Source organism: Vigna unguiculata, chromosome 3 (genome assembly GCF_037176805.1).
Source record: "Vigna unguiculata cultivar grain cowpea cultivar isolate G323 ecotype 2 chromosome 3, ASM3717680v1, whole genome shotgun sequence".
Taxonomy (NCBI): Eukaryota; Viridiplantae; Streptophyta; class Magnoliopsida; order Fabales; family Fabaceae; genus Vigna; species Vigna unguiculata.
The window spans coordinates 52,576,849-52,603,002 of record NC_140794.1 but is presented as its reverse complement, the minus strand read 5'-3'; the positions used below and the strand labels follow the sequence as shown (position 1 = coordinate 52,603,002).

The 26,154-nt window shown below is 28.5% G+C and overlaps 1 protein-coding gene across 1 annotated transcript; it reads left to right on the top strand.

The window, feature by feature from the left end:
• The first annotated feature begins 21,289 nt into the window (after nt 1–21,289).
• On the top strand, nt 21,290–26,154 carry BSK2 (BR-signaling kinase 2). Its single transcript, XM_028066148.2, has 10 exons — nt 21,290–21,699; nt 21,946–22,172; nt 22,418–22,553; nt 23,515–23,648; nt 23,939–24,044; nt 24,297–24,382; nt 24,795–24,983; nt 25,145–25,303; nt 25,437–25,550; nt 25,648–26,154. The coding sequence occupies exons 1-10, from the start codon at nt 21,612–21,614 to the stop codon at nt 25,897–25,899; spliced, it is 1,491 nt and encodes a 496-aa protein (XP_027921949.1). The 5' UTR covers nt 21,290–21,611; the 3' UTR covers nt 25,900–26,154.

Here is a 26,154-nt window from a genome sequence, read left to right as displayed (position 1 = left end):
TTCAATGTTTGTTCTCCAAGAAATGGTGTTCTTATTGACTTAACATATTGACAAGTCACAGAATCAACAATGTTATCTTCATGTATTGTAACACCTATATATATATATATAACAAATCATCAAGACGAAAATAAGTGAGTCTCATCGTTATTAGTTATGTTTGAGAAAAAAATTTATTCATCCTTTATTAGATTATTAGAACACAACTTTTAAATTGCATTTTTACAATGGAGACATATTTTCCTTTTTCACATTTGATAAAACACTTATGCAATATGAAATCAAGCTTTCAATAGCAAAATGAAACCACCATTTGTAGTTTTCACTTTGGAAATGGTGGTTTTGTCAAGCTCTTTGAAATACTTCTTATCATTGGTCATATGATTTGTGAAATTGTTGTCTATTAATAATGAGTTACTAGAATTGTTGGTTGTAGCAAAAATATATGTTGCAACAAATAATTATTCCTTTTCTTGTTTCTTTGTAGTCACCTTTTGTTTGTTCTTAACATTTGTTATTTTCTTTGTCTTTAAAAACTCTTGAACTTTATGCTTATAAGTGAAAAACACCTTGTATTATTCCCTACTTATCTGATCAGTCTTACTTGATTCTATGCCTATAAAGTAGTTATCAATTCTTGGTTTTGACTCATCTAAAGTTGATATCTTCGATTCATGTTTTTTAAAACAATGTCAATTTTTTGTGCAATTCTTTCATCTCAGAGCCCTTACTAAGAGTTACACTTTGTTCTCTGTAGTTAGGTATTTGTCAATATAACCTTTGATGGTTTACGTCTTTTTCATACTTTGCAACTCAAATTCTCTTATCAACTCAAACATCTCCTTCCATTATTATTTCTCTTAGATCTCTCAAGATAATAACCCTAAATACTAATTTGTTATAACATGTTACAACATTTTATAGACAACACTAACTGAAAACCTAATACTCAAAATGTAAACAAATTTAAAAGAAATCTCTACATCAGCAAACAAAAACCCTTATATTTCAATTAATCTAGAGGTTAAGTGCAAAGATTCATAAGTTCACCAAATCATTTTTTGGCATTAAACTTTATTTTCATTGAAGTGGCAAAGAATCAGAATTTATGCTCCCTTGTTCTCTAACAAAAACAAAAAAGATCTAGTCAGCTATATGAAATGAGATTTTGATTTTCAGAAACTCATCTAACCAACGTGCATAAAACTAACTAATACGTACTATTTCAGAAGACGGATTATTCCGGGGAATAAACACAATCACGTTTCGTTTTGCGATTTGCTTCTTATAGATTCAGTGTTCAATTATTATATACGATACGATTCCATTAATATATTTATTTGCTCATTTTTATTCCTCGACAAAAAGCGAGGTTTACAATTGTAACATTCCAACTGTTTTGTTTCCCAACCCAATGGGAAACTCTTGAATACAAATTCTGATTCTTTTATATTATTATATATATAAACATATCAGACATTCCTTGCCAGCTTCTGAATGCAGTCACAGTGTGATAGAGTCACATCTTCTCAAACACCAAAGCAATTTGTGAATTACGTGCATTATTTTATTATTTAAACATGTCATATATAAATGTCATAAAGATTTAACCATACATAGGAAAAGTATATTCCATAAAACTCCTATTGCAATTATTGCTTTGCTTTAAAAACCATGATTCCCAGCCAATATGACCAAAACAAAAGAGTTTGAAAGTTACGTGTTCCAGACAACGAGTTTCAAAAGCAAATAACTTCTCCAATTAATGCCAATGTGCATTTAAACAACCCTTCAGTGGTATCATAATGAGCCCAAATTGGTTGCTATTGCCAAACTAAAAGCACAAAATATAGATTGTAGTATTCATTTCATATTCTGTAATGTAAAAGAGATATATATAAGCTATATCTGCAACGGAATTTCTAACCACTGTGACAATTTTTGAATCTAATTAATAACAATAACTCATAACTGCACAACTACCTGTCCCAATAGCTACTGTCACCTAATCACAAAAACATTATAAGATAATTCAAATAATTCTGAAATATAAGATATTACAAGAATGTTTGTCGCTAGAAATAACCAATGAACTGCAAAGTTCGGGAGTGTTACAGTTGAGTACTAGTAATTTCGTGTGCTTGTGGGTTATATATATATATATATATATATATATATATATATATATATATATATATAACCATAAGTTTATTAAGAAAATAAATAATTGCAAAACTTAATTAAGTAGTATGGAAAGATTAATCTTTATGTTATGTAAATTATATACAAACAAATTTATTTGAAGGTATATGAACTAATACAGCAGTTTATAGTTATTAAGTGTGATTTCAAAATAAATTTAAACAAATAATTTTGGTTACTTGTGATATTGGCTGATAAAGAACATTTATCAAATAAGTACATACATCAAGAAAAATTAATACTAAATTATTTCAATTTAATTAAAATTTTTGAGTTTGATTAATAATTACACAGCAAGAAAACACATGAGGTTTACCAATATGTTCTACAGTAATGCATCAACTCAAAATATAAACTTACCAACTGTACTGTAGGGCCTATCGTCTGATTATTGGTCGGGCGGACCAAGGACAAGGGCCGCAGGCCGTCCGCTACAAGCGGATCTTTCCTTGGATTGTTGATGTGACAATTTCTCCAGAGTGCTTTAAGTGAGCTCACGACCAAACAAAACGCTCCCTGCGTTCATTTTCAGTTGAACTTTGTCTCTACCTCTTTGGAGACATCTTCATTTATGAAGACATCTGTTAGGACGCACGACCCTCCGGTCGGACGGGCACACTAAAACTGAGTCAGTAGGTGAAGTGAATTAAAGTAATACAAGTCAGTAATCAAGTTTCAAAAGCAATTGGACCGTGATTAAGAAAACCCTACTCACAGGCTCATACCAAAAACTATAAATAGAGGCCCAAGGTAGATTGGTAAGGACTTTTGACTCGTATTTATTATAACATTTATTGCTATATCCCGATCAGACTTGAACTGACTTAAGCATCAGAGCCTTTTACACAGGTACCCCGATAGTCCGATCAACCGAGCGGGAGACAACTGAGGAATCGAACTGGAGAAGGAATTGAATAGCTAATTGAGGAGAACATCAGACAAAAAGACTTAAGGGTAATTTGAGTGTTGGAAATAGATGTTTGGTCCTATACCCAAAACACCAACCTAGTTAATTAGCATTTAAATAATAAAAAAAGTAGTGATAAATGGCTGTTTTTCTTAATTTAAGGCAGGTTCCTTGAACCCTTCCCTTCATCCATCCCTAGGTTTGATTTGAGCATACAAATTAATTTTTTTTTTTCTGTGTGCAGACAAGAAGTACATTGATGAGTGTGGTAGCTAAGAGAAAGCTCGCAAAAGTCCAAAAGAGAAGGAAAAAATATTGTTCGAAAATAAAGGTGTTTTCTGAGGAAAGAAAAAATATGATGCATGGTGCAAGTAGCATATTAGGTCAATATGCAGTATGTATCAGCATCATGTAGAACAGTGATGATATAATCAACTTGAGTTATTGCTCCTCTTATGATCAATCTCCCCTACCCCAAAAACAAAGTGCGTGTCTTATTTGCCAACTTGCTCCTCAAATAATCTAATAATCACCTCAGTAAAATCCAATTCTAGCATAATTTTTGTTCAGACATTTCACTGATGCAATATCCAACCTACTCACTAACCTAAGAACATCATCACATGCCTTTAATGTCGATTTTGTTATATATATATATATATATATATATATATATATATATATATATATGTTGGTAAATGAATATTTTCTAGCTACTGTGCTAGACATGTTAGATTCATTTCTTTCCAAGGAACTCTCTTCCCACGTCTCATTCAAAGACCATTTGTGCACAAGATGTCAAGTCTACAAAGTAAAAGAACCTTGAAATAGGGTTACAACTGTGACGCACGCGACCAAACAATACTACAATCTCACCCTTTTCTCACAGGTGGAAAATGTTATAGAAAAAAAAAAAGGTTGATGATAAAGCAAGATGACCATTGATTAATATCACATTTTTTTGTGTGGTGCAATCCAGAAAGAACAGATATAATAAAACTAGTGCAAGAGTAACAAGTCAATTTTGTGTTAAAGACCCTTTAGTTGAATCCACTCTAGCCAGCTAGCTTTTCTGTTCATTTTTTTTTTCAACATCTGCTTTTAAAAGACGATGCCAAAATGAAAGGTGAAGATTGATGAAGTAAGAAGAATTTAGTATACGATCATAAATATGGCAATGACATTATTAATTCACTCACTTTTGCTGTGAAATGGAATTGCTCGTATTGTGTGTGTATGTAACTGACTTATCAACAGCAACTCCATAAAGCAGCAGATTGTGGATTTTCTCACGCAATATAGCACTATGTGGATGATTCATCCACAGCCCTGCAATAAAATCTGTGTCTTATCACCTTCTTCCATATGATTTTTTGCACATAAATTTATTGTATAAAGTCTGGAACAACACTTGATGCCATGTAGTTTTTGTACATAAATTATTCTAAAGTCTATTTCAACAGTCAGATCCCACCATTGCATTCATGAACATCAACATCGTGACCAAAGTTTTTATGATTTGGTGGAACAATCTCGAATGTATTATCATGAGGATTGGATGGGTGAGGAGACAGTGACCTGTTTTTAGTCCATGTTGACACCCACACTTGTACACTTTCATTGGTTCTCCTTCTGTGGCTTCTTCTGTTTCGCATTTATCTGAATTTCGGTCTTAACAGGACAAGTCAAATGTTTTACTGTTCGTGTTTCAATCTTTGGATTCACTTATCACTCTTCTCGATATGCTATGTTGCTCATATTTCAAATACTCTCTGCTTCATATAGTGCCACGAATCTCATCAACTATGCTGCATCTTATTACACTGCCATCAATTAATCCCCAACACGTGTTTATACACTAACAGGGAATGATTCATTTGGGTGTTTTGTTTCATAATCATGGATACTTAGGTTTCCAGAACCATATATATACATCCTTTTCCTATATTAGGCCTTGGAATAAAACCTACTTTATTACTTCAATACTTTAAAAATGATACGCATCCATGAATCTTGTCCTTTAATCTTCTGAAACTTCATTTGATATTTTAAGCACAAAATTAATGACACAGTATCAATAATCTAATACAAAGTGAAAGATTAAAAGTGTACATCATAGAGTAGCTAATGTTTATTCATTATTACTCTGATGCACTGCACTCATCGACTCTAATAATGACACACTTAAAACCGAAACGGGAAGTACTAATTTATTTTTTATTCTGATAAAAATTTTCTACAGACATATATGTATATATTGAATATTTAGAAATATTTATAACCATACTTCTAGAAACATACGTATATTACTAAAAAAATTCATATTTCCTGTCAATTTTGTTTTGAAATTTTTTCCATAAGAAATACTTACAAATTTTGTTGTGAAAAAAAATTTACAAGAAATTGCTACCAATTTTCTTGCAAAATATTTTGTATAAAACACTTTTCGCAACAAATTTTGTAGAAAATACTTCCAAATTTAATAATTTTGTAAGAAATATTACCCACGAAGAAATTACTTGCCAAACAAAATTCTTAGAAAAAATGATAGAAAAAAGTATTTTCTTATAAATTCTTTTAATAAATTTGTAAGAAAAATTGAAAATTTTTAGCAGTGATTAAGCAACAATAATGGTTACTCAAACGAGTGAACATATTATGAAATTAACAGTGATACATTGAATTGGTCTAAAACACATATATGTTGTTAAAATAGGAAATAATTTCGCAATTTGTGTTGGGAAGCATAAGTGTTTGAATGTTAATGGTAGGTTTCAGTTGATTTGATTTGATCGTTGGCCATTTTGGTTGATTTGATCTCAGGAACAAAGCCTATCTTAGTCTTTGAAATTGTAAACACCCGTTTTGACACTTTAATTGGTAGTACTAGAATGACAAGAAAAGATGAAGTAAAATAATAAATATCTTTTTATCATTATTCCATGAAAAAAAGTTTTAAGAAAAAGTTAAGAAACTTTTGTAATTATTTATAAAATAAGCAACAACAATTTTATTTAATTAACCTTATCTTCTCTTTTTTTTGTATATATGTTTGCACGAATACGATACATGTATTGGATATCACACGTATCCGATACGTCGATATGTTTATTTTGAAAATAATAGGATATGATACGTAATAGATACGCGATATATGAATATTGAAAAATGGGTACAATAATTCTTAATAACATAATAAATATATGATTATTATTGTGTTAATCCAAATTAAAATTATATGTACTAAAGTTATCAACATAAGTATAAATTATTGTTTCATATTATATGTGAGCACTAACGATTAAACTAAATAAAAGCAAATTTAAAACTCTCATTTTTTATGAGAATATTTAGAAAATAAGAATTTAAAAGGTTTTATAATAAAATATAATTTTTGGATAAACTTTAAGAGAAATTTAAATCTTAATTTAAAATTACTTTGGATAGAATAATTTAAAATTTCGTATAACAAGTAAAAAATTTAAATTAATTTTTAAATTTTTTTTCTCTTTGTACTCCTTTTTTAGTTCAGTTAAAGTCAGTATCATGAATTTGACAATACTCTAAAATTTCTTTATCAATGCAATTTTTAGACGATAAAATTTGAATTATCTAGTGGAGTTCATCACTGGTGTTATTTTTTATAATGTGAACTAAAGAAACTTTTAAAAACACATACAAATTATTTTTTTACCAATGTCAATTGATATAGTTTTTCAACTAATGAGTCCAAAATTTACTAAAAAATACTTGACCAATGACATAAAAAAGATACTTTTATTAGTGTCAACAAAAATTATTGTGACCCCGACATTGGTTGAAAATAATTTTAATAGATGTGAAAAGAGATACTCTTGTCAACATCAATTTAAAAAATCTTGATAAATTTTTTGATTGAAAAATAATCCAGATCAACAACGATTAAAAACATTTTCAACTTATATTTTTTAATGACTAATTATCATTTGATATTAAATATATATTCTGTTAAAAAAAATATTATATAAATTTAAGTTATCTTAAACAAAACAAAAAACTTGAAATAAAAAAAATTATGTTAATATATTTAGAATTTTAAAAATATTATGAAGCTTTCCCTGTGTACGTCCATTATCTTCTAAATTATCATTTTTTTAGTAATAAGTTAAGTATGTATTTTTATAAGAATGTTAATAATTTTGATTACATAAAAATATTAGTCAAATCAACTTGCACTACGTGTTACAAATGGGAAGATGAAAAAAATATATATCTTTCCATATTGCGAAAAGAAATATATTATTTTTTAATATTATAATAAAAGTGAAACACGTGCTATATTTTATTTATTTATTTATCAGTATTTTTCTCTAAAATAAAAAACCGAAATAGTATATAAATATTTTCTGGATTGCTGCATAGAATAACAAAAACACATAGAAGTTTCTTAGTTGGAGCTGTTGTTGCTCTTGGGTTGGCTAAAGTATATAAACAGAAAGGACAAAAAATTGATGTAAGAGTTCTCCATTTCATATTTTGTGGTAGCAAGTGTAAGACCTGTCTCTTCTTATCTTTAAACATACCCAAAGACCCAATTATTGCTCAACCATCCATGAACCCTACCCAGTTGGCTTCAATTATGGCAAAACACACTGAAAATTGAAAGCAGAAACTCAACACACTCACACTAACCAATTGAGTTGCTTAGGTGTAATAGTGTGCCATATATATCTTCATTTTTGCACTTTGCATATATACCCTTCTACCATTGTCTTTTATGGGTCTAACAACGAGCACGTAATGCTTAATATGAGCCATGAAAGGAAACATTGAACTAATTTTGAAAATGAAGTTTACTCTCAGTGGAGAACACAAATCCAGCCACAAGAATGGATATGTGCCAGTGCCCACCATCTATCTTTTCAGTTAGGTCATTTGGATACTTATCACACTTTTTTCACTTTTTTTTATTATGTCATGCATCAAAAACGTCATATTCATGCTTTTAGGCATAGAATATAAACAATTTTTAAATGATTTTCATTTCAGCTACACGCTAGGTGAGAATCTTCATCAAAGTTAGTCAACACAGTTTCTCATGGTGAAACTTATCAAGTCTTGAGAGGATTTTTAACCCATGGTGTGTGTGTGTGCAGTTGCAGAGTTTGACATGGATCTTCTGGTTTAGGTAACCAAGAATTTAACACAGATCAGTGTTTGTTTGATTCCAAGACTTGGACCAATTACATATGAGTTGTACAGTACATATGTAGCTTTGGTAGGTCTTTTCCATATATATTCCAACAAGTTACCATTCATTATTTAATTCATATTTCATTGACTCCAAGTCATTTTGTATCATACCAAAGAATAGTATGATGCGTTTGTGGTCCTAAAATGCACAAGATTTGGTGTGCATTTGCAAATCAAGAACAAATCTGAATTTAGATTAAATTTATATCGGTAAGCCAAGTGGGTAGGTAATCAGGATGGTCAACTATACACACACATAAGTGTTAGGTTTTTAAGAACGATATACAGGAGATACAATATCAATGAAACCTGAGTCCAATCACATAAAGTATCGACATCATTCTTAATTAAAAACTTTAACACAATAGATTTATGAATCTTTATTCTTATATAGTTCAATTTAATTGAATTTGAATTTTTTATTGTATTTTTCTATACTGATCCTCTATCGTGATTTTAAAATACACGGATAAATATTTATTTTAATGTTTTAAAATATATTAAAAAAATATTTAAAATACTAAAAGATACGTATTTTAACCTTGTCTATGATAATAATGTGCCAAGGTAGTACTAATTAATAGGCTATAACAATAATCTATTCGAAGAGAAATATTGGAAAAAGCTGTGAGTGATGATGAGTGATTATGTGTGGTGTGTTTTGTCTGTATAGAATGAGGGAGCATGGAAGGTATTAATGACTTGGGGGACTTTGATTCATTGTGGTTTGAAGTACATCAAATTTGTGCCAAAAGAAGAGGGATCGATGTGGGGCAAATAAGAGTGCCTCAAACGCTTCAAACTCTACTCTCTTTCGTTCCTTCAAGGCTACAAAAGCTTCTAAATGAGGGAAACTACAGTTTTTATTATCACTGCATTATTATTATTATTATTTCAGATGTAACACTTTGTGGTCCTGCATCATTCTCCAACCATTGTAATTACTAAAATGGACAACTATTGCATAAGCAATCGAGGGTGAGATCAAAGGGACAATAATTACAATAAAGAAATTTAAAGTGCCATTTTGTTACATAGTTCCTTCATGTAAAACATATGTGGCATTTGCATTCTATCCCTTATTCATTGCTTTTTATTAGCTTTTTTTTTTCATTTTATGGAACTTTAATATAGGGTACCTAACTATTGGAGTGATTGCTTTATAATTTGAACATGTATTAAAAAGTAAAAGACAACAAAATTACACTTGGAACAAAACATGAGTCCATTTTTAATGTGATGTTGTGGATGATTAAGAAAAGCACAATGTGGGTGGGGGGTGTGTGTCTCTATGTTTGAGCTTTTCTCTCCATCGATTCATCCCAAGAAAATAGAAACTTCCCAAACTTCTCTGTGGACAAAACTTATGAATAAGCAACGCACTAATTGCTTTCTAATAAGCTCATTTATAGTATTCATACACTTGTATTTATTTTTTCTTTTTGATTATCTCTTGACATTCAAAATACATGTGCATCTTTTCTTTTAAACCTCTCTATTTGGGATGAGAAATATTGCAAACAAATAAATAAATAAATGAAAAAAAAAGTGAAAACTTTGGATTCCCACTACAGCGACAGCATTATTACAAATTTGATTATAAAGAAACTACTCATTTTTTAACAGACAACAAACCCAAAAGGAGATACTCATTACTCAGAATTCTATTTAGAAAAGAAAAATTAAGAATTTCATTTTTCGTGCATGGTTATATAATTAAAAATAAATTTCCTTGTAGGCATAACAATAATAATATTAAGGTATAATTTAAAGAAAGAAATGTATTAGTGAGAAAATAAATACGTAATATCATACTATTCGTGGGATAAAATTATAAAGTCATAAAACGCACAGATACGCATAGATACGTCTATAATTATGTATAAAGTAAATTTTCTCTTTTATAACATTTCATAATTTTAATTTTATTTTTTATAATATAATTACTTATTAAATTTTTAAAAATTAACAATTATTTTTATCTATTTTATATAAAACTCTCTATTTTCTCTCCTCTTTTTTTTTTCTAATCATCAACCATTACTTATGTCATATTTTCTCCATTAATCTCACTTTATTTTTAGTAAATATAAATTTATTTTGTATATTAATTTAATAACATTACAATATTATCACTTATTATTATAATATCATTTATAGTTTAAAGATGTGTACACACATACACAATTAAATATGTGTTTACACATACACAATTAAATATGTGTTTACGTTAGTTATATATTAATAGAGATTATAAATTATGATCAGTTAGATAAAACTCTACAAAGAAGAATTATTCTTTTCACTATTTTTGGGTGTACACAATTCTTTATTTATTTTATATTAATATATTTTATTTTTTAAGTTTTGTAAATATTTCTTTTAATTCAATTAACTATTTCTAATATAAAAATTATATGATAATTTTTTTATCACGATAAAAAAAAGTCATCTGTACATACATACATACATGTGTTTCTACAATTTATATTCCTTTCGATATTTAGTAAATATTTGAAAATTTTAATGTATTCTTATAAAAGTCATCAAATCTATTCATTAATATATTTGTACAAATAGATATTCAATTTATCTGTAAAAAATATCTGTTTCTGTTAGTAATTCATTAATTCCTTTCTATATGTTACTAAATATTTGAAAATTTTACTGTATTCTGATCAGAGTCATCAAATTCTTTTATTAATATATTTTTAGAAAGAGATATTCAATTTATCCGTGAAAAATATACTGTCTCATGTTTTATGTATAAGAAAAAAATATTTAATTTAATTCAAAAGATTAACAAAAGCAGATAATTTAGTTGTTTTAATTAATAACGTTTAAATTTGAATTTTATTTCAGAGACTCATAAAATTAGTCAGTGTAAGCTGTAAATATATTTAATGGCATTAACCATAATTTAATGAATTTTTCAACTAATAGAAATGGCTTTTATTATTAATGATCCAATTAAATTGTGTCTTAGCAAATTTTATTCTATTTAGTTGCTTCAAAAGTAAGTCTACTCTCCGGTGTTTTAATTAGACTATTGATTAAATTTTAACTACCAAATATATTTAAGTATTGTTAATCAAAATTTTTATTGAAAATTGTTTTATTTAATTTTAATTTTTTTCTTGAGTACATATCTCATTTCCTTTCATTTTTTTAACTCATCACTTAACTTACTCTTAAAAGAGAAAAAAAAAACAAATTAATCAATAACTTAAACATTAAAAAAAAAATAAAGTAATCAATAGGATACTTAAATAAAATTATTTAAAGTAATCAATACCTAAAGAATTTTCCTCTATTCCTTACAATCAATACAAATCTTCTTTATACATACATAATATATAAATTGTCAACATAAGCTATCTAATCACTACGTCAACTCTTGCGTTTAATGACTCAGTTAATTCATCCTCTTTCAAGAGAATTAATGAATATCTCTTTAATACGTTCCACAATAAATTATAATTACAAAAATTATGCTTTGGAAACTGGTTATGTGTTTCTTGCAGTTAGGACAAAACATTCTATTTACTTCTTATATGGATCCTATGTATTTTAAATGTATATTTTTTTCATTTTCTAAACTAAATTTTAATTTTTAAAATTTTCCTACAGATAATTTTAAGTAGTATTTAATTATAAAAAATGTTTTAATTTATATTTATATTTATTTAGAAAAGGCATTGAATTTTAAAAATAATGGATGAATGACAAGTTTGATCCTTGATATATATGCGAAGTCAGTAGATACCAATGACTCACCCAAAAAAATGATAATGAACTTTTTATTGTATTCCCAAAGGTAATATATTCATACATACAAATTGGTAATTGAATGTTATAAGTAATTTAAAGTATATTAAAAGTGAAATACAAAGATGTATCAAACCCTAGGATAAATATAGCTTTGATCCTTTTAAACTTTAAAAAATTAACTTCTTCAAATTAAAAATTATCACTTTAGTTTATAAATGCTGAAAAAAAAGTTTATAAATAATCAAAATTAATTTATCAATAGGAATAGTCACAATTTATCCACTTATAATGCATGTGGGATAAAAACCTAGTGCTTGACCCGATTTAGTTATATATTTTTTCTTAAAGGTAGAGATTGACCAAACACTCTTAGATAACATTTCTCAAAAATATTAAATATTAAAAAAACTAATAAAAGTAAAGAACTTTTAGAAAAGCTAGTAGGAGAAACTTTTGAAAAACTTATGCGAAGTTTTTTTAAGCTGGAACTCTCTTTCATTCTTCATATTTTATATTTTTGGGGAGATCTTTTTAACATAGTTTTCCGCTATATATCTTAAAGTGGTGTTAACATTACTTGTATTATTTTACTAGTTTTCTAATGATTTATTATAATAAATTTTTATTCTTAATCTAAAAATATTATTTAAAGACAATATACAATAAGTATATTTAAAGACAAACATAGTCTAAAGTGTAAAGAGTAGCCGTCGTTTTTAAAGATAACATTTAATTATTTTCAGTGACGGATCTTCTATGGAGCTGGGAGGGGCCTTGGCATTCCAAATATTTTTGATTTTATTTTTTTAAATTATATATATATTTTTGAAATTTTTAAGAATTTTAAATTTTTTAAAATTATAGATAGTGTATTTTAGAAATTGAAGAAAATTATATTTTATTTTTTATTCTTTTTATAAAATAAAATATTTAATACTAATAAATAATAAATCATAAAATCAAATATAACAAAGAATACAAATATTTATGTTTAATTATTCTTTTAATCTATATTTTCATCTAAAAATATCAAATTGTGACTAAACAATTGAAATCAAATTAAGACTAAAGAAAATGAGAAGACCTTGATATTTTTGGAAATAGTAACCAAAAGAGTAATTAAACAAAATATTTAATAAGATATTTTTTATTTTCTTTCTCATTGCCTTTTTAGTTTTTCACTCTCTTATTATTATTTTTTTTGAAGAAAAAATAAAGTTATATATATATATATATAGTTTATTATTTTTGCTCTTATTTCTTATTTGTTTATTTTCTTTCTCGAATAACAAGATGTAACTCTCTCGTCTTACTTGATAATGAAATATTAGTTTAATAGTTATTAAAATTATTTTTTTTTTCTCATGAGTATCTTGTATATTCATTTTTTATTATTATAGAAGTAAAAGATAATGTATTATGTGTTTTTTCATAACCGATTTTTAATTGTGACTTGACTACCATATATTTCTCTTTTAATAATTATGTTTCTCAATTTTTTTATTAGATTATAACAAATTATTTTATATATTAAAAAAAAGTATATTGATGAAGAATAAAATAATAAATGTTTTTTTTAAAGATGATAAAAGAAAACTTCACATATCTTGAAATATTATACTAATGATCCAATTTGATGATTCAATTGTTCAGTTATATAGGTTATTTTTTGAAAACATTATACTAATGATTCAATCAAAATCAAATAATCATATTACTTTGGCCCCTCCAACATTCTTAATCAAGATCCGCCACTGATTATTTTGTTAATAAAAAGACCGTAAATAATTTTTTTATCAATCGAGTTTCATTTAATAAAAATTTCGTTCTCTCGAAAATTTTCCTAAATTTTCTTTAAAGATTTTTAACCTCATTCATTATTCTTAAAAATCAAATATCATAGGATTAATTATAATAAAGAACTACCCAACTAGAGTGAAAAATAGAATAAGTTCATTTATTATCTCTTTGGGTTAAATATATTTTTTGTCCTTTAAATTTCAATAAATTTTGGAATTAGTCTATTTTAAAATTTTGAATCAATCCTTCATCCTTCAAAATACGTGGATTTAGTCCTTTTAATCAAAATATGTACAAGAAATTTTTTTTAGGTTGTCCACATTTATTTTTCAATTTTATATTTTAAATAATTTTTTAATAAAAATAATTATTTTATTAATATTATCTTTTAAATGATTATTTGTGTAATTTAACTATTTTTTTTTATTTGACTGTTTTTTTAAACTTAATCATTACAAATGAAAATTAATTATAGTAAAATTATAAAAAATATTTATATTTAATTTTATAATTATAACAATAACAATGATTATAATTTTATTAATTTTTATTATAATGAAAAAAGTAAATACAATATTTTTACTAGTTTATATAAAAATTTTGAGATTACTCTTTTGGTTCCTATTTTCGTTCAAAAATATTAAGTTGATCCTCCAGTTTTTTTTGTCTCAATTTGGTTCCAATTTTTTAAAAAATGATTGAATTTTGTCATTCTCACTAAATTTCTTGAATTGGATTTTTCATCAAAATTGAAGTTGTGAATAAGGATGATTGTTTCATTTCTTGGTGTAACTAACATAATCCTAGTGTCAATTTTTGATGAAAAATCTTTCTTTCGGTTAAAATAATTTAATGAAAAAGACCAAAGTACATCAATTTCTAAACAATCGAAAGAAGATTGAGACGTAAAAAAACTAGAGGAGCCACTTGAGAATTTTGGAAGAAAAAATGGACCAAATGAGTAATTCAAGCAAAATTTTGGCATCCCAAACAATTTGACTGAAGATCCGCCAATGTTCACAAAGTTGACAATATGATATGAAAGATGATCATACTTAACGAGCTAGTGAAGTTAACCTTCTGTTAGTACATGATCCTGCGGTATATGATGTTCCACTTGACTTAATGTTGTATAGAAGGAGTATAGGAGGGTCAATATGACATGTGCATAGTCTCACGAGTTCATTCACTATACTAGTCTTCAGGAAACAAGAATGTAAAGTCTTATTAGATATTTATAAGCCATGAGAATGAATAATATTAATAAGAGGTATTTGATGAAACAACTCAATGAGAGCTTGCTTACTGATTTATTAGAACATTATTTAATACATATAGTACAATGTCTCATCATATAGAGGGAAAAGTAAAACCTAATAAAACAGAATATAACAATACGACAATATAATAATATGACAATATAATGATATGGCAACATGACTATATAATAATATAACGATATAACGATTTGATGATAAAATTATCAAATCTTAAAATTTTAAAATCCTAAATTATAAAATTATAATTTATAAAAAAATTAAAATAGTAAAATTACGTGTGAGGACAACTCACCAAGTTGACATGAAAAAATAATAATCATGTTAGTCATTTAATGACTACAACACTCAATTATCAAAAAAAAAAAAACATTTGAAGATTTAATTAAAAATTTTAAATTTATTCTCATAAGACCATGGAGATTTAGTAGGGACTCAACCAGAAATTTTCAAATTTATCTTAAACCATAATTAAGCCTAATATATATATTGTTAAAATAAAGATAAAACCATTTTTTATCATATCAATTATATCAATTTTTCACTTAAATCTATCTAATTTTTTTATTCAGATAACTTCACTTTTTACTTTTTTTTTCTACTTCTGCCTATCTCCAATTTAAACAAAACAGAAATATCAAATAAAAAATTATTAAGATATTGAAAACAAATTTGGTAAAGACCTAAAACTTATTTAAATATTTTTCTTTTTATCTTTTGATATATATATATATATATATATATATATATATATATATATATATATAAAGTAATGAAGTATTAGTATTTTTTTTAATAAACTTCAAATATAAAAATCGGTTTTCAAATTAATTCAATATTTTTAAATGAATTTCAATGCTCAGTTTTATTTCTGATAAAACAATGTAATCAGTGATTTTCATGTTTAATTAGGAAATACGAGAAAAACAGTCAAGTTAAATTCAGCACTTTTCGTTTTTGTCGTTAGTGAACAATACAGTTTTTTTTTTTAATGTGATGGACAGAAATTTAAATATGAGCTCAGATATTCAATGAGAAATTTATGTGCCCTTGGTTATGTCTTTTCAAATGATGTTTGCATTTTTTTACTTTTAAAAAACATAATATATATTTATATATATTAATGTAATATAATATAATATAATATATAAATATAATACTAACTTAATAATTGTATCTATACATTTTATTACCATTTCTTTATTATTATTATAACAAGCAGTATTATAAAAATAATTTATATTGTTTTATATTAAACATTTGTAATCACTAGTTAAGATGTAATCTTAAATTGGTATTAAAAAGTTATTATGTTTAGTTATATGAATACCTATAACTAGATATAGTATAAACTCTTTTTACTTATTAATATATAATAATTTATCCTTCAATTATATACCTATGAAAGTTATCTAATTTTTGTATTTTATAAATTTAAAAATTTTAGTCATCGTAGTTATTAAATTAGAAAATGAATTTAATTAGTATTTCATTTAAAAAACAAGAGAAATAAGTATTTATTAAATTCTTTACAATACAATGGATGTACAATATTTTCAAATTTTGAATTAGCTTATAAGCCAAGACCATTTTGGTCCTGCAAATAAAAATAGAAGCCTACGAAAATAAACTTTCTCAGCCCAATAAGTAGTTGGTTAAAAAGCCCAGGAGCCATGAAAGATATGGGCCAGGACGTTTAAACCTCTCCACCAAGAAATAATTAACTGTGCAATTTATTTTTATGCCTATTCTTTTAAGTTAAAAAAAAAATATATTTCTCACAATTACAAGTAATTATCATTATGAGAACTGTAAAATTATTAAAAGAAAATCTTTATAAAGATATATCATCTTTAATATTTTACAAATAAAAATTTATATTATTTTTAATTGTCATAAATAGATTCTAAGTCTCTCATCACAAGAAATATATTTTATAAAATATAGTGTCACTTATTTCTTGTAATTTTTATAAAACTGCCGGTAAACTCCGTTATACTAAAAGTTTAAATTTATATTATATTTATAATCAGTTTAAAATTGACGACATATAAATATTTAATTTTTGTTTTGTTATATATTTTTTTCGTTAATAGATCTTTCATCTTTTTAGTATCACGCATTATACGAGTTGCTTCCTCTTTTCTTCCTTTCCTGGCTTGTTCATTATCTTTGTCTGTGATAGAAAAAAGATATTATCTTGTTTTTTCTGAAAGTTATCATCTATTGTTAAGCTCGCTTGTTAAAGCCTATTATCTTTGAATTCATTTTCTTCTTCGCGAAAATCCTTTTGGTAAGTGTTTTTCTTCTTTATGTTAGTTGTTTTTTTTTTTTTTTCTGTAGGTTATTTTGAGTTTCAGCTTATTATAAACCTTAATACTAATTTTAACTTTTTTAACCTTAACTTCAATTTTGAATCCTAATTTTTAAGTTATTATAAATCTTTAATTGACATATCATTTTTCCCCTCACTGAACAGCAGTTAGCCATTTTGCTACTAATATGAAAATCTTGCTCATCTGAAAAATACAAATAGAGGTTTGTTTTAGTGTTATAGTGGTAAAAATTGTAGTTTTATGATATCCTAATATGCCAGTGATATCCCTAACCATCATACTTGTCTGATGCCACCGTCATGTTTCTCCATATCACTTTTTTCAATTGTACTTTTTCCTTTTCCTTATTTTTTTCAAATAACAAAAAATTGCATACAATCTTTCAAATGATATTGCATAATAAATTCAATCCAAAATTTTATGGAAAATATAGCAACTATTATCTATAAAATACAAGAAGAGTCTAGGGAGTAAAATAATAAGTAGTTGATTATATCTACTATAAAAGGTACTTGACAATGAAATTGAGACAACATTAAACTGAGGAGGTTGTGTTGATGATGTTTCAATTGAGTTTTTATCAACTTTATTCTCCAACATACACAAACCTATTGGAGGTTCGTCTTATTTCACTTTGATTTCAATTGAATTATTGTTGCCACCCAGTCATGGGTGTGTGGTTTAGTCTAGCAAGTGCACTGGATCAATTCTAGTACAACAAGGTCGTATCTATAGAGATTTGGTAAATAAATCAATAGTCTATAATCTACTTCAAGTTTGACAATGAAACAATATCAAATGTTTGATTTAATAACTTAAAAACTGACTGAATTTAAAATTGAGAGAAGTGACGTTGATTCAAGACGTTGAGATTGAACTTGACTTCTTTAACTCAACCACACTGCCCTTAATTATCTATAAATTATGTTCTTTATTTTAGTGTTCCTGAAAATACCCTTACTTGTATTTCTAATTTCATGTATGAGAATTAGAACCTAGGAGTGTCAAAAGCAGGGTGTTCCCATCCAGGTGGAGGAACCCTTGTATTAAGAACAAAACTTTTTAAACCAACTAAAGTTGCATATTCGTGTCTAGTATATGCCAATCATTAAAAAAAATTGATTAGATGTAAACACTACTAGATGTCTTTGCATCTAGTGTTGATGAGATATGATGATGAGCCAAGTAACCAAAGCAACAAAAGCAAACAAAATAACTAACATATAAAACAAGAACATAATAAACATATAATCAAGTGTAGTACAAAAAGTTTAGAAGTTACACCCAATCCCAATTAGAGAAGAAATTACCTGCTCAGCACGATGTATACAATAAGAACATGGAATGGTTAATAGTAGTTATAGTCCAACTAAAACTTGTTTGTATTTTGTACGATAGTTTACTTAATAAAACTCAATTTGTTGATTGAGAATTGAAAGTAGTATGCTATTTACATATGAACTAGTATAAAAAAGGTTTAATTACTCTTTTGGTCCTTGTTTTTGTCCAAAAATATCAAATTGGTCCTTCAGCTTTTTTAAGTTTCAATTTGGTCCGATTTTTAAACAATTGATGCAATATGGTTCTTTTCATTAAATTTCTTGAAATATATCAAGGATTTTTCATCAAAATTCAAGTTGTTAATAAGGATAATTTTCTTTATTGATGTAATTAACATAATCATAATGCCAATTTTGATAAAAAAAATCATTGATTCGTTTTATGAAATGTAACGAAAAGGACAAAATTGCATTAATTTTTCAAAAATCGTGACTAAATTTGAACTTAAAAAATTTGGAGGACCTATTTAATATTTTTGGACAAAAATAAGGAGTAAAAGAGTAATTAAATCTATAAAAAAATCACAAGTAAATGTTTTCTCTTTGTATTACATATTATTTAAATGTAATTAATCTTAGAAGAAGAACTAAGATCTACAAAAGATTTTGACTCATTATGTACCAAGTAAAATTTTAGTTTAACTATTGCATTTTGTTTAAAATATGGAGATTAAGAAATGTTATTTACACTCTTCATTCACGAGATTATAAAACATGTTCTTGTAATCAGTGATAAAAAGGCATAAGCAAAAGGAAAAATAAGGGAACACCCTTTTCTGTATTATTTCTAAAAATAGTTTTGAATGATACAAATGTAACTTTTTTACCTACTAAAAATGGTTAATGTATTTTAAAAGGAAAAAGAGTGTTGTTTTAGAGTCACACTGTATCTTCAATTGCTTTTTTGGGAGATGGATAGCTTACACATAATCTAAGATTTTAAAAAATATTATAAAGGAGTAATTTTTCATTTTTTACGTGAGATATGGCTTTTCTTATTTTATTATGATGATCACTATATAATTAAGGAGGGACAATCCACATATTATTTTATCTCATATCATGCAACTATTATTAAAGCATTTATACTTTTTCGCTTTCATGATCTCATTATTAGTTAATAGAATGTGAGCTTTCATTTTGAGAGTACGATGTTATTAACCTCTGCTAAATAATAGCATATTATTAAAATTGACTATTTTTTCTAATAACTAAAAATCACATTTATAATTTTTTTCACATAATTATATAATTTGCTTATAGTGAACGAAGATTTAGGGATATTAATTATACTCAAACTTGTCACATAAATTTAATTTTGTAGATCCTACAATCAATCTCTTTTTGGAAATTTTGGTTATTAATTGTACTTTCGTTTTGTTATTTAGTTAAATTTATCTTATCTTTACTTTGTTGTCTATTTTTTTATTTAATCAATATTCCTTTTACAAACAGTGGTAATATAATATATTTTTACGTATTTAGCCATATTTGGAATAATTTTAAGAACTAAAATACTAATAATAGCGTGGTTTTGTTACATGAATTCCCATTTATCTTTCCTATTGTATAGTAATCATATTTTTATTACATAACTCTCTCTCTCACACTTTTTTGTACATGCGTTGGCTTGACTTGGAGTTATTTCTTGTGTTTTCAGCTTCATCTAGTTGAATATTTTCGAGTTCGAACTTCAAAGCAAAAACGTTTCCTTTCGTCAGAATTTCTAGCTGGGAATAGCAACTTTAAATAATAAAAAAAAGGAAGAAAAAAAATACCCGTTAGTCAATCATGCGATGCCAAGTGCATTTATTCGAAGGTAAATGTTAATAAAGCCCCCACTGGATAAATTCATAGCCTGAAAATATTTATTGAAAATAATGTAAACATTTAATTGGCATTGAATATTTGCATTTTAACTCTTTAGCCAAATGGTAAAAATTATAGTCAAAATCATTTAATTTTGTATTAAAAGAAATTGAAATTGAAGAGTTGGTGGATTGAAATTGAAATTACGGAAGGTTCTGAATTGGTAAATAAAGTTTGCAGAGGATGCAAAGGGAAAGTAACAACTTCGAAAGTTGAATCTGCTTGTGACCATTATTGTTCGCTGAAGTTGAAAACACATGAGAGAAAACAAAGGTGATTCACTTTTGATCACAACACTACCCTTAAAACATGGAGGAGAACAATCAACAACAAACAAACTGGTTCCACACAATAACATGTCTCTTACGTTAACATCTCACGTTGTAAATTGTAACTTTTCAACTCTCCAACGCCAAAGTTAAAAAATAATAATAATAATTTATGAAGTGCCATTGGAAAATGTTTCTCACTTCTTACTTCTTACTCCTTTGCAGTCCCACCTGGGGCAGCACGTGCTGCATCATAGACACTGTCATGTGACCTTCTCTGTTCCTTTTTCATCCTTGCTCCTCTCTCCTTTTTCATACTGATTCATTTTACTTACTTACCTTTTGGGTTTTGGCCTTTTCATCTCTCTCTCTCTCTCTTTGCTGTGTTTCCGCCGCTGCAACAAGAAAAGTAGCAGCGACTCAGTCACTTGCTGCATTTCCGGTTATCATATCAAACGCATACCATAGAACCATCACTTTTTCTGCTTCTGCTCCCCTATATCATCATGCCCCCTATGCCAATCTAATATCTTTTACAACCTTTTTTTCTATGTTGACACCCCACTTATTACATTGCGATATTAGTTAATCATTTCCCAATCATAGCCATGGGTTGCCTACACTCCAAAACCGCTCATCTTCACTCTCCTGAAGACCCTCCCACTGCCTTGCCAGACTCAAAAAAACCCGATCCAGGTGCCCTTTAGTTCTTTTCACCTTCACTTCACTCTGCGTTTGCGTTTTGCTCTTGGGATTTTTACACCCTTTTGGTTTTTACGGCGTGGAAATGTTTGTTTACCCTTTTTATTGTTGTGGGGTTTGTCAAAATCTTGCATTGATGGGTTCTGAAGCTCAATGGACATGGTTCTTTTCGGTTTTTTTTGTGTTTGTTTGAGAAAGTTTGGGTCTTTAGTTTGTTTTTGTTTCGTGTTGATTTTGAAGGGAGTGGTGGGGATGATGTTGATCAAGAGGTTCAGGTTCCAGCATTTAAAGAGTACGGTCTGAGTGAACTTCGAAGGGCCACAAATGAGTTCAACACAGATTACATTGTTTCTGAGAGTGGGGAGAAAGCCCCCAATGTGGTCTACAGAGGGAAGCTAGAGAACAATCGGTTAGTTGCTGTGAAACGGTTCTCAAAACTGTCTTGGCCTGATGCTCAACAGTTTATGGTGAGTGAAATGGACAACTTTTATTAGCCCTCAGTGTGGTTGCCGGTTGAGGAAGAAAGGACAAACAATATTTAGTTGTTTTTTGAAATTAATTTTTGTGGATTCTCTTGTGCATATCTGGGGTTTGACTGGAAATAAAATTTTAGATTCTCTTAATTTTAAACATTTTCCCTCATGCATTTTTTACCCTGTGATATTTAATCTGGCAATGCAAGCTATTGTTGTTAATGGTTTTGATTGGTCAGGCAGAAGCAGCTGGAGTTGGGAAAGTGAGGCACAAGAGACTGGTGAATCTAATTGGCTGTTGTGCTGAAGGAGATGAAAGGCTCTTGGTAGCTGAGTACATGCCAAATGATACTTTGTCCAAACATCTCTTTCATTGTACTTCTCTTTTATCTTTACATTTATCTTTGTTAGCAGTCATTAAAGCTCTTTATTAATTATAGTACTTTTTCCCTCTCTTGTCATTCTCCTTGTTGACTGACTGTCTTTAGATCTGGTAGGGAGTCCTTGCTTTCATTTCTTGAAAGACAGGACTGCCTGTCTTAAATTTTTACCACATTTGTGTTAGTTTGCTGGATCCGTGAACAGCATATTCTAAGAGCTAATATGTTTTTACTGAGACAGAAATGATACATTTATTTAGCTGTTGTTGGTCAATATAAGTTATACAATTCTCATGCTTTCAAGGCCATATGGTTTTGTTGGAGTGAAATGGACACTTGGAAAATAAGATTGCAGAAAGGTACTGCATTTTAACACAATAAAATCTAGTTATTGTCAGTTTCCACCTTTCATATTCACCCAAACCAAGCATAGCTCAACTGACGAAGTCCTTTTTTTGTACCTGAACTTTGGTAGCTTTAACCTTATCTGATCTAGTAGTTACATACCAAAGAGATTTGGGCCCGTGGAATTAATCTTTATTTGATTAGTCAAGCAAATGTAACCGACATCTCTGCATATCCAACTAAGCAACCCCTCTGAAAGGGACATTGCTACATTAGCTGAACACCATCAAGTAGCAAAGAACTTCACCCCAACGTAGAAGTAGAATAGAAAGTAATTCTTTTTAATTCTGTTATTCTTCTCCACTATTGTCACTAAATAACTGCATACATTGCAAATCGTAACATAATCGTACCAAAAAATGTATAACGAAACTTTTCAAGCTTTCTAGACAAATCCAATGTTAATTCCTTTATCTTTGTAGAAAGCGTGACATTTTTTTATTGCCTTATTTCTTAGTCCTGTTCTATCATAATATCTGTTTCACTTGACAACGGTAGTTTGATTATTAGTTTACTTAATTTTTTGTTGATGAATTCTTTGTTTCTGTCAGGGGACAAGCAACCATTACCATGGGAAATGCGTGTAAGAGTTGCATACCATGTTGCGCAGGCACTAGATCATTGCAGCATAGAAAACCGGAAAATATATCATGATCTGAATGCATATAGGATTCTTTTTGATGAGGTGTGATTATGAACCTATCGTGATGAAATCATTGTTTTGTAAATGTTGTCACCATATTTTAAGCATTGTGAAACATTTTCTGTTTGATGCACTTTCCTGCTTTGGTATATCTATCCCATATGCTTGTTGTGTGACTTTGATACTTCAATGTTGTCTTCTCCACATCATAGGTGGTGCCTAATTGCCACTATATTCACAAAGAATGTTAAATGCCATGAACTTCATTTGTTCGTTAGTACATGTGTAAATTAGCTATTGAAATTTGTTGCTAACTTATTCACTTCTGTCAGGATGGTGATCCCCGTTTGTCTAGTTTTGGGCTTATGAAAAATAGTCGAGACGGGAAAAGCTACAGTACTAATTTAGCTTACACTCCACCTGAATTTTTGCGAACAGGTACTATATTTGCTGACATGTGTTTTCGTGGATAACTGATGATGGTTGAACGTTTACTTTTGTTTGTTATAGAATTCAGAACAAGGATGGGACATGAATTATAGAGCAGAATTTTATTTTGTCAATGCGTTCTTTAGAGTCTAAAAAGAATAAAAATGTTTGCTGGATTCGTTGATTCTTTCAGAACTCTTATCAGAAGTCTTGCTGCTAAGTATAATTAATGACAATATGGTACTCCAATGACACCTGCAGGCAGGATAATCCCGGAGAGTGTGATCTACAGTTATGGAACTGTTCTTCTGGATCTTTTAAGTGGCAAGCACATTCCCCCTAGCCATGTATGTTTCAATTTGAACTCTCTGCATTCGTTTAAGAATGTTCATTGTTCTGTTTTGTTAGATATGCTAAGCATTCTATATTATCCTACATTTTTCTGGACTCCATTGATGTTTGATATGTGAATTATATGATTATCCAATTCACGAGCGTATTGCCTTGTCATGAGATACTGGATTGATGAAATATGCGTGGAACATATGTTGGTAAAGAGTTATTATCTTTCTACATGGTGCTGGATTTCAAGATTGCTTTCTGGTTGCTGAGTTTATGCTCGCATAGAATTGGAAATGAATGGTTTGCATCATTAGTATTTGAATTCCTTTTATGTTTTGACTTGATACATATACGCCTATTCTTGCTACTTAGTTAAATCATATGAAGTTGAATGGAGGGAATGATTTCGTTCTTTAGGCTTTGGACCTGATTAGAGGGAAGAATGTTCTGTTGCTGATGGACTCTTCCCTGGAAGGGCAATATGCGAACGATGATGCAACAAAGTTGGTTGAGCTTGCTTCAAAATGTCTTCAGTTTGAGGCCAGAGAACGACCTGAAATTAAGTTTCTTCTTACTTCCGTCACACCTCTTCAGAAGCAAAAAGAGGTTTTCAGTTTTCGTTTTAGCTTTCAATGTTGAGCTTCCGCTTTCATTTGTTGTCCTTTTATCTCCATTTCAATTTTGCTCAACTTCATTTTCCAGGTTTCCCTTCTCTTGCTTGTAAAGTATTTGTTCATCATTTTGAATCACCCTCCTCCTTTTTACAGGTAGCATCTCATGTGTTGATGGGCCTAACTAAAAACACAGCAGTGCTACCAACCATGCTTTCTCCCCTTGGAAAGGCTTGTGCCAGAATGGATCTTACTGCTGTGCATGATATATTGTTAAAAACAGGTTATAAAGATGAAGAAGGTGCAGAAAATGAGGTATGTCAAAAATCACATAGTGGCCTGCAAGTCAAGTATGGGTAGTTACTACAGGGAAACCCTATACTGAGTTGGATTTGTTCACTGGTTTTTGGTTGTTGCTTTTGTCTATTAACTAAAGCTGTGATTGCAGCTTTCATTCCAAGAATGGACACAGCAAGTGCAAGATATATTGAACACTAAAAAGTTTGGGGATATTGCATTCAGGGACAAGGATTTCAAAAATGCTATTGAGTACTATTCTAAGGTAGGTTCACTGTTCCACATTTTTTTGACAGGTTTCTGGCTGTGTCTCTCTACACATTCCTATTCTGATTGTCCTTTATTTATTTGCATTGAAACAGTTGGTGGTTATGATGTCTGTTCCTTCTGCTACTGTGTTTGCAAGGAGAGCCTTCTCGTACTTGATGAATGATCAAGCAGAACTTGCATTAAGGGATGCAATGCAGGCACAGGTATGCATACCTGATTGGCCAACTGCATTCTATCTGCAGGCTCTGGCTCTCTCAAAGCTGGGAATGGAAACTGATGCACATGACATGCTCAATGATGGTGCTGCTTTTGAAGCAAAGAGGTCTAACAGCTGGCGTGGTTAATTTTCTTATCTGCAGTTCTTTGCTCTCTAAACTAGCCGAGTGGCATAAAAGAATATGCTATTTTGCCATAATTTGTACTTGCTAGAGTAGGAATATGTAGGGTGCTAGTTTCAGGGGCAAGCAAAAGAACTCTGCTTTAAGATGTTCTCCAGGAATATTACAGTATAGATTTTCCCATACATATGAATTCTGTAGCATTAATTTTCTCCATATGAAAATAACAATGTGTTTGGATGGGGAGTTTTGAGGGAGGAA